This window comes from Dicentrarchus labrax, unplaced genomic scaffold (assembly GCF_905237075.1).
Source record: "Dicentrarchus labrax unplaced genomic scaffold, dlabrax2021, whole genome shotgun sequence".
Taxonomy (NCBI): domain Eukaryota; kingdom Metazoa; phylum Chordata; class Actinopteri; family Moronidae; genus Dicentrarchus; species Dicentrarchus labrax.
In genome coordinates, this window is record NW_026136701.1 from 24,462,780 (window position 1) to 24,471,293 (window position 8,514).

Genomic DNA, 8,514 nt, shown 5'->3' on the forward strand with positions numbered 1-8,514 from the left:
GTCACAAATCAATCTCCAAAAGCAAACACATTACAGTATACAAGCCCACACAGTCCTGAGATGAGGTCTAGTCAGCCAGATTAACTGAAACCACCTGTGCGGGTGTTCAGAGACTTGTATTGTACCACATCTGTATATTCGATAGTAGTGAACATTTGGGGGCATTGCTCCTGCAAAAGGGAAACTTTTGGATAGCAAACTGATTATAACCACAATTTCCAACTCAAAACAGGTTGAAGATGAAGTGAGAAGAAGACTTAAGCACACTATCCAGAGGAATATATAAAAGAAAGATGTAAAACAACCTGACAGACTGCAGTTTAGTTCCGGTGTATATTTATTTGGCTCCCTCGTTAATGAATATTACTCAAAGGGGACACTTTTACAGGTTGTATCAACATCACTTTATCCAAAGTAAACCCAGCATTGGCCACATGCAAGCTCACTCAACTTGTTTAACAACTGAATTATATTTAACACATCATTTGTTAATCAAGGTCTAAGTTTAAATATGGCAACTGCAGAAACAAAAGACATTAACCATCACACAACTGGTTCCCGAGTCTCTGCTTTTCCATATACAGTCGTTCCATATGTTTAAACTTTTGTGAGCAAACACTTGAGATCTGACGAATAAATGACACACTATTATTATAATTACTAATCATTTAAATGGGTTTTTTCCCCCCAGCAGCTTTACAGTTCTCTGAAGGACGACGCTCCAGGTCACAAAAATACTAAATAACCAGAGTTTCCTCGATACAAAAGGAAAGATGTTATTTTTTTACTGCTGTGGGAAAATGTGTAGAATGAAGACACAAACATTATATCCACACAGAAACTTGTGTGTCCAGAAACAGTCCAGAAAAAGCAGTTTTATCTGTAATCGTTGGTGCCCGACTTCCTCTTCCCGGCCAGCAGGTGTTTGGGTTTGAGGTCGAACACGTGTCGGTCCGCCTCTCCCTTCTTGCCCTGGCGGTTCATGTCTTTCTGGGAGTTCTTCATCATCTTCTTTGCCTTCTTTGCCATCTGAGGAACAAAACAACAGAACATTCAAAGGGTCTTGTTATTAAAGGAGTCCTGAATGTGCACGTCTGTGTACATATATCATTTTTATGAGCAAAAAACTTTGACTTGCTGTACAATGTCACTAGATTAATGGCACTAACTTTGAGTGCAAAGGAGAAAATTAACCAAAAATACCAGTAATAATTCATTTAAAAGGCAATTTTCCTTTAAAAAAATCAAGTTAATTCCTTTGTACAGTAACGACTGCAGAGAAACTTCAGTCTATCAGCCACAAAAAACACTGAAGCGGGTATATAAACTGCAGCATAGTTTAAAGTAAAGGCGGCCTTCACGTACCTTTGGATCCCGTATTCCAGACTGGTCTCGTGGTGGACGGGAGGCGCTCTGGCTGCGGGTTTTGGAGGTCGGAGGGGCCGAAGCTTCACGCTTGCGTTTCTTAGTGATGCTTCGGGACCGTCGGGCCTGTTGTGCGTAGTGACTCTGAAAGAACGAGAGGAAAATACTTATGACCAGTGCTTGTGTGTGTGTGTGTGCCTTCTGTAGTAGCAGGTGGAAGAGATTGTTTAATGGTTTAATGGTATTTGGCGAAGGACATAATTCTGTCATGTTTTAAGTTGAAATATGACGTCGACATTGGGAAAATCAAAAACTAAAAAATGTCCACCACAGGCCTGTTTTCCTTTCCGTATTGATCCAGGGACAAAGAGAGTTATAACAGAGAACTTTACTTGTTATAACTTATTTCTAAAAATCCTCAAAAAGTGCTAAAAACAAACAGCAGAATCTCAATGCACATTTACAGAGAGATTATTCTGTTTGCTTTCGGAAAAAAGCTGCAATATTTAACATTTTCACATACCATTATGAAACAGGTCACAGTTCATATGATATTATACAATTCATGTATCCTGTAGGTTCAGGTCTAAAAAAAGAAGAACTTACATCGTCCTTGTCATTCATGTCCAGACCGAGTTCACCCATCTCCTTCTCCAGCTTCTTTCTTTCAACCTGTACACATAAAAAAAAAAAAACACGGACAGTATAAGCCTGTGTTACAAAAAGATAAAGACATTGTTTTATAATACTAAAGCTCAATCACCATCGAGGTAAAAGGTTGAATGCAAATGGAGTCAGCTACTTCAACAAAAACAGATAAAATGGAGGCATTATGGGATACTTTGAGTAGGTGACACTCCAAACTTGAGAGGCTTTTCAAATTAAAATGCTGAGGATTGTATCACGTTATCTCTCTCAAGTCCAAAAGTTGTTTAAATTTAAAAGTAATTACTTTCATTAATGCTGAAGTTTGACACTCAAAGCATTTTATTTATTATGTTCAGATCTCTCTCTGCCTTCCCACACAGTCATAACGTAATACTTTAAGATAAACCTGAGAATACGTTCACTGTTTCTTTCGGTTTCCTGTTGTCACATGTATGTTCAAAACATACTGATATATTAGACCCTTATAGATACTAGAGTTAAAAAATAATCCAATATCACACAGAAACTAAGAATAAGCATCAATTTTTAAAACATTTAGTACATTTGTTTGTCACTTATCAGCTGATATACACACAGCCAGGGGTTGTAAAGTCTTTAAAGAGTAAAATTCAAGCACTTTTTAAGCACTTTCAAGCCCTTATTATCATCCAAATTGCAGAAATCATTGTATATTGTCACTTTATTTGTTTTAAGAACTGTTAATATTAACTTTGATTTATTGTTCTGATCATGATTATTGAATTTTGCTCATTTTCCAGAGTTGAAGGATGAACGGAGGAACTTTTTTAACGATGATCGCCAAGCGAACGCGTCAGGAGACAACAAACATATGATTTTATGTGACGTTTCGGTTCAAATATTAACAGTTTTTTTTGGTTCATTGACTGTTTGTGAGGATGAAACACAAGATTATGTTGAAAAATCCAGCATTTCCAGGCTCATTCCTAACCTTGAAAGCAATTAATCTTCTAAGATTTTCTACAAACCTTGTACAGACCAATACAGATACAGCAGTGATGATCTTAAATTGACCCCCCCCTCTCACCTTGGTGGTGGTCCTGGGCATGCGGGGCCCGTGCACGTCCTTGTCCTTTGACTGCACGATCAGCAGCTGCTTCTTCTCGCGGATCTGTTTGGCCAGAACGCGGATCTCCTGCATGTCCTCGTCCTCGCTCTCGTCGTCGGAGTCGTACTCCCCGGCTCGCTCCTTCAGCTCCTCCTCCTTCTCCAGGTCCTCCAGTTTCTGCGAGAGAGAGAGAGACAGAGACAGAGACAGAGAGACAGACAGACAGAGAGAGAGAGACAGAGAGAGAGAGGATCCACAGGATGTTTAGAAGACAGACGAATAAATGAAATCCTTTCTATTTTCTTTATTTCGCTCTTCTACCACGAGGAGCGCAGAGACTCACCTTCATGATGTCGGGATCAATGTAATCTGCAATGTTGTGGCCCTCCCACACCTCCGGGACCCTATCGTGCTTCTCTTCCTCGTTCATCAGATCCCAGTATTCTTTAAAAACAACAACAACATAATAAAATGATATCAGCACTGCAGATTTAAGTATTTACTTACTGGCTGCTTTATCATTTAAATGAAAACACTTCTTACTCTGTAGGTCCAGGATGTAGTCATCACCAAGCTCCACCTCCAGATCTCTCTCCTGTAAGGTGAACAACAGAATTATTATAAGGCCCCACAGAGAGTTGTTGGATATCTCCGGTGTCTCTGTGAGTTGAAGTAAACAACATAACATACCAGCCTGCGTTTGGGTGCGTCCACCTCCATCGCCCTCTTACGAATCAAAGCTCCTTCTGGGATGAACGGAGGCCTCTCCTGGAAAAGAAAGTTAATAATATTAGTGACTAAATATCTATATCTATATCTATCTATCTATATGTTTATTTATTTATTTAAGAACAAAATCTATTCAGCTTTGTACAATTATGTTTTCTACAATGTTTTTATTCTCTTTCTTCCTGTTTTTTATATTTATATACATTTTATTTCACATGCTTAACATAAAACGGATGTGTGCTCATAATTACAGATATATTTTAGATATATTAAAAATGTTAGCACATCAGCTGCTGACTCACTCTGCTGCTTCAACACTGACCAGCTACAGCAACCTCAAAGGGCCAAACTCAAAACTCCCAATGTAACCAACAATGATAGTTTACAGTCACCAGTAGATGGAGACATTGCATGCCAAGAGGGGACAGCAAATATATACAAATACAATGATGAGCAGAAGCAGGTAAAAGTAGCCCCGCTCTCCAGTGTCCCTACTATATTTACCTTGTCGTCTCTCTTTGCGGGCATTGCCAGGTGCAGCCGGTTGAGAACATCGTGGACCTTCTTGCCCTTCATCTTGTTCTCGACACGATCGGCGAGGAGTCGGTCGCAGGCCTGACATAAACACATAACCATGAGCCACAGCGTGCAAAATACACCACTTTGCTCCTCAGCACCTCCACCAGAGCTCAGCCTGAAGTTCGCTGCGTCTCACCTCAGTTTTAACCTGCATGACTCCCTCCTCGGTCAGCGTGCTGGTCTCAATCACTGGGATTCCCTCAGCAGTGAGATCTGCAAAGATTTTCTGACACCAGAAACGCAACAAAAGATGTGAAGTCAAGATGTTGGAAGAAACAGTTTAATATTTATCACTAAAAGTTCTCAGATATAATCCTAAAAATGAGATGATACAAGTTCTTTTCTTGTTCAGCCACCTGATTTCATGAGATGTTGAGAGGCTTTGAAGATATTTAATTTAAGTGTAAACTGTAAATCACCCACCTGGTTCTCCTCAGACAGCTCAGTGATCTTCTTCACATCACATTTGTTGGCCACAACGATGAGAGGCTGCGGGGAACGGGACATCGGAATTACTTCAATTACTCTCTCATCTAACGTATTACGCTGTCAAAACCAATGCTTCAATCTTTTATTTATCCTTTCCTCTAACTGAGACATTCAAATGGATTCAAATTAAATTCTGTGTTTGGTGTTTGGAGTCAGTATCTAGTTCTGAGAGCAGAGCTTGCACCTTCTGTGCCTCTGTGTTTACAATATGGCTGACAGGTGCTAGTGTGGCAAATCCTCCCCAAACAACACATTAAACTGAGAATAAAACAATAAAATCATTATGCATAATAAATCCCATGCAAGGAACAATCTGGTTTTGTTGCGGGCTCAATGATAGAAAATGGATCCCTTAAAGGTTGGGAACTACTGCCTTACATGATACGACTCGACTCGCTTTGGGTGCCTTTACTTTGTTTTCCACTGTAGTTTGTACTTTGAGCATAAGAGCAACACTAGTCCAGCAGTTAGGAAACAGCACACAGTCTACACTCTACATTTACTGCCAGACCGACAGCTTAAAAGCTCCAGTGTGGAGGAATCAGTGGCATCTAAACACACAACAATTCTATGTGGGTGATTATACACTAATGAAAACATACTTATGAATATTATTATATTACATTTGTGCCAACAGATCCTCTTAAATGTGTGTTAAAAGTGAATAAAACTGTGGTTGCTATTGATGGTAGCTTGGTTTGTGCAGGATCTTCAGTGTCACATGACCAACCAGTTGCCTGTAGTCATTTTTAGTCAGCTTGTGCACTATAGACACTATACAGAGTTTTCACTTTGTTTCTGCTTGAAATGATCATAAACTTTGGACAGTTTTCTCTTCTCCCCTCCCGTTGTGTGACAGTATTCGTCACCTGTGCACATTGTGCTGTATATATAGTTATATTTAATAAACAAAGCCTCAATGCAAATTCTTTGTATTGATGATTTTTAGTAATCGAGTTACTCGAGTATCATTTCTGCCCTAATTGATACTAATTAATGTTCTGTTACATTCAAACAGAGTCAGGGAGCTGCTATTGTGCATGTTGGCTCAATGGAAAAGGCTCTGCTGCACTTAATGGAACTGAGACTTAATTAATTTCATTAGTGACACCGGCAGTTACTGAAGGTCTAGCCCCGAATCTGCTGCCATGAATCTTTAAACACCAAACTCTGGTAGCTTCTAACATTTTAGGAAGTGAGAACCAGATAAATTCTACCTAAAGCCAAAACCATTTATCAAGGGAAGCTTTTTCACAGCCAGGCCCTCCTCACTTTCTCCACCCAGATTTATTTTTCAGATCCCAAACCTTTGGGGCCCAAAGGCTGCCGCTGTGACATTACTGACGTCTGACCTTGTTGGCGAACAGGGGTCGGATGCTGTTGAAGAGCTCCAGCTGTTCCTGCAGGGTGTGACCGCACTGCTCGGATACGTCCATGACGTAAAGAACCGCCGCTCGCAGGTGAGCCAGAGCCGTGATGGCCTGCATCTCGATGGTGTTCCTCTCCTCCAGGGGGTGGTCCAGGATCCCGGGGGTGTCCACCACCTACACACACACACACACAGAGAGTTAACATATCTATTTTAAGACCTCTGATGTAGAGATAGCTTTAACTTTTAGAGCTAAAACTTTTAGGAAAAACATTGTGATCTGAGATTAAATCAGTAAAATTATAAATTTAGGTTTTGGACATCGGATACCGACAGCAAGTATTTTAACCTCATAGTCGCTGTTACATTTCAAATCCAACGTGCTCGAGTCGTGAGTGAGTCAACAAAACAATAATACGTCACTGTCGCTCCAATTCGTGTTCGTATGACACAAAGTTACTTCATCACAAACAAACATCCGAAGCGAGAGAGAACATGTATGTGAGGGAGACAATCGGTGATCATCTTACCTGCCAGCGGAGATATCTGTAGTCCATGTGACCCACAAACAGAGACTTAGTGGTGAAAGCATACGGCTGGACGTCGACGTCTGCTCTGGTCACCTGACAAGAAAGACCGTTTACAGTTACACCATGTTAACTGTAGAGTTTCCTCTCCGTGAACGAATGCTAAGGAAACATTAAAAACCATCTGGTACCCGGCTGTTAACAGAGAGTCGTTTACCTTGTTGATGAAACTGGACTTGCCGACGTTGGGGTAACCGCACAGGAGCAGGGTCCTGGTGTTGGGGTCAATGGACGGCAAACGGGACAGATGCTGACGCACTGTGGAAGAGAGACAACAGGGAGAGGAGTTATATTCTCACGTATTAAAAGACAGAACAGATTAAAGTATTAACCCATTAATGCCCGCAGTAACATTGCATACCAATTAAAGGTACTTACAGTTTCTGTAACACACTAAATATAGTCGTAGGCTCATGAAAAAGTACTTAAAAACTTAACCTCAGAAACAAAATAAAAGCTAAATTTAATAGACACATTTGACCAATTTGAAACGTTTATTATCTGTGAGAGTCTCTGTAACAGCGCGTCAGCCACAAGACATCCTCTCCTCTCCGTTACCTTGTTCCAGATACTCCAGACTCGACTTCTGACGCTTCAGGATGGTGCACATACGACCCAGAGCGGCTCTCTTCAGCTGTTTACACCGATACAGAGAGTCTCCATACTTCATCAGACGCACATAGTCTTTGGCAACACTGGGGGGGGTAAAAGAAAGATTGTTCTTTTAAGGTCTTTTCCACTTAAGAATGACTCTAAAACACCAACTCAGAGCTCTTTCCTGTCAGAGTTTAACATTAAGGATCATCAGAATAAGAACTGTGTATGTACCATGAACGGAAACAGAAACTTAATCAAAAATAAGCTTCAGTAAATGTTCAACCGCAGCAATAAGCAACAATATGAACAATTTAGAACAAACTTACTTATCGATCAGATTCTTGGCGATGTTTATCTGACCCAGGGCCAACTTGTAATGGTCTTTGTCATAGAGCACGTTCATCAGATCAGCGTAGAACGGATGGATGTCCTGAAGGGAAACGACACGTTAACACATTTTCACAACAGAGAGATTGAAAAGAGATTCAAAGTATACGAGCGTCTTCACTTACGTCGAGCTTGGGGAAGTCGGTGAGGATCTGTGAGAGGCGGTCATGGTAGTTCTGCTGGGTGAACTTCACCTTTCGCATATAAAAATGTCGGATGCGGTGGATCTGGTAATGCTTGTGAACCACTGTGGGCGTCTTCCTTTGGGTTTTGGATAAAGTGATGTCGATGAAATCCTGCAGAGAGGGGAACAATGCGCAGGTTAGGGTCGCAGTGAAGTGAACGGAGCATTTAGTAAGTATTATTCTATGATTAATATCACAGGAAAGCACATTAACGAGCCAGTTATTAGCTTTTTATTTTCAGAAAAAGCATCCTAAAAAAGGTTTCTCTCACTTTAAATGATTTATGTTTTTGCCCTTTACTGTCTTAGCCCACTGTGGCACAGCTATTCACAAAACCATGCCATTTCTTATATTTCCACCCTGAAAAATGTCATGACAACCGTTTTCATACAGAGTCGCACCAAACCTAATTTACAAATCTGTCAGTTTAATATACAATTGTTTGCTAGCAAAGACAAACACCTAATAACAGCGTTTCCTACTACGTCCATG

At 40.6% G+C, this 8,514-nt stretch overlaps 2 protein-coding genes across 11 annotated transcripts in view; one reads left to right on the forward strand and one right to left on the reverse strand.

Annotated features, from left to right (window-relative positions):
• LOC127354955 (E3 ubiquitin/ISG15 ligase TRIM25-like) overlaps window positions 1–8,514 on the forward strand; it is a 207,835-nt gene that overhangs the window by 87,123 nt on the left and 112,198 nt on the right. The gene's annotated exons all lie outside the window — the stretch shown is intronic.
• The window catches only part of gtpbp4 (GTP binding protein 4), an 8,896-nt gene continuing 701 nt past the window's right edge, over window positions 320–8,514 (reverse strand). Inside the window, exons 2-17 of the mRNA XM_051383738.1 lie at window positions 7,963–8,133; window positions 7,777–7,880; window positions 7,412–7,548; window positions 7,011–7,111; window positions 6,797–6,889; window positions 6,250–6,441; window positions 4,832–4,897; window positions 4,545–4,634; window positions 4,334–4,444; window positions 3,791–3,868; window positions 3,644–3,695; window positions 3,444–3,544; window positions 3,080–3,277; window positions 1,972–2,037; window positions 1,366–1,509; window positions 320–1,029 (exon numbers count right to left, since the gene is read on the reverse strand). Of these exons, the coding sequence (XP_051239698.1) occupies window positions 877–1,029; window positions 1,366–1,509; window positions 1,972–2,037; window positions 3,080–3,277; window positions 3,444–3,544; window positions 3,644–3,695; window positions 3,791–3,868; window positions 4,334–4,444; window positions 4,545–4,634; window positions 4,832–4,897; window positions 6,250–6,441; window positions 6,797–6,889; window positions 7,011–7,111; window positions 7,412–7,548; window positions 7,777–7,880; window positions 7,963–8,133 (1,857 nt within the window). The 3' untranslated portion in view covers window positions 320–876. The remainder of the gene's footprint in view (window positions 1,030–1,365; window positions 1,510–1,971; window positions 2,038–3,079; window positions 3,278–3,443; window positions 3,545–3,643; window positions 3,696–3,790; window positions 3,869–4,333; window positions 4,445–4,544; window positions 4,635–4,831; window positions 4,898–6,249; window positions 6,442–6,796; window positions 6,890–7,010; window positions 7,112–7,411; window positions 7,549–7,776; window positions 7,881–7,962; window positions 8,134–8,514) is intronic.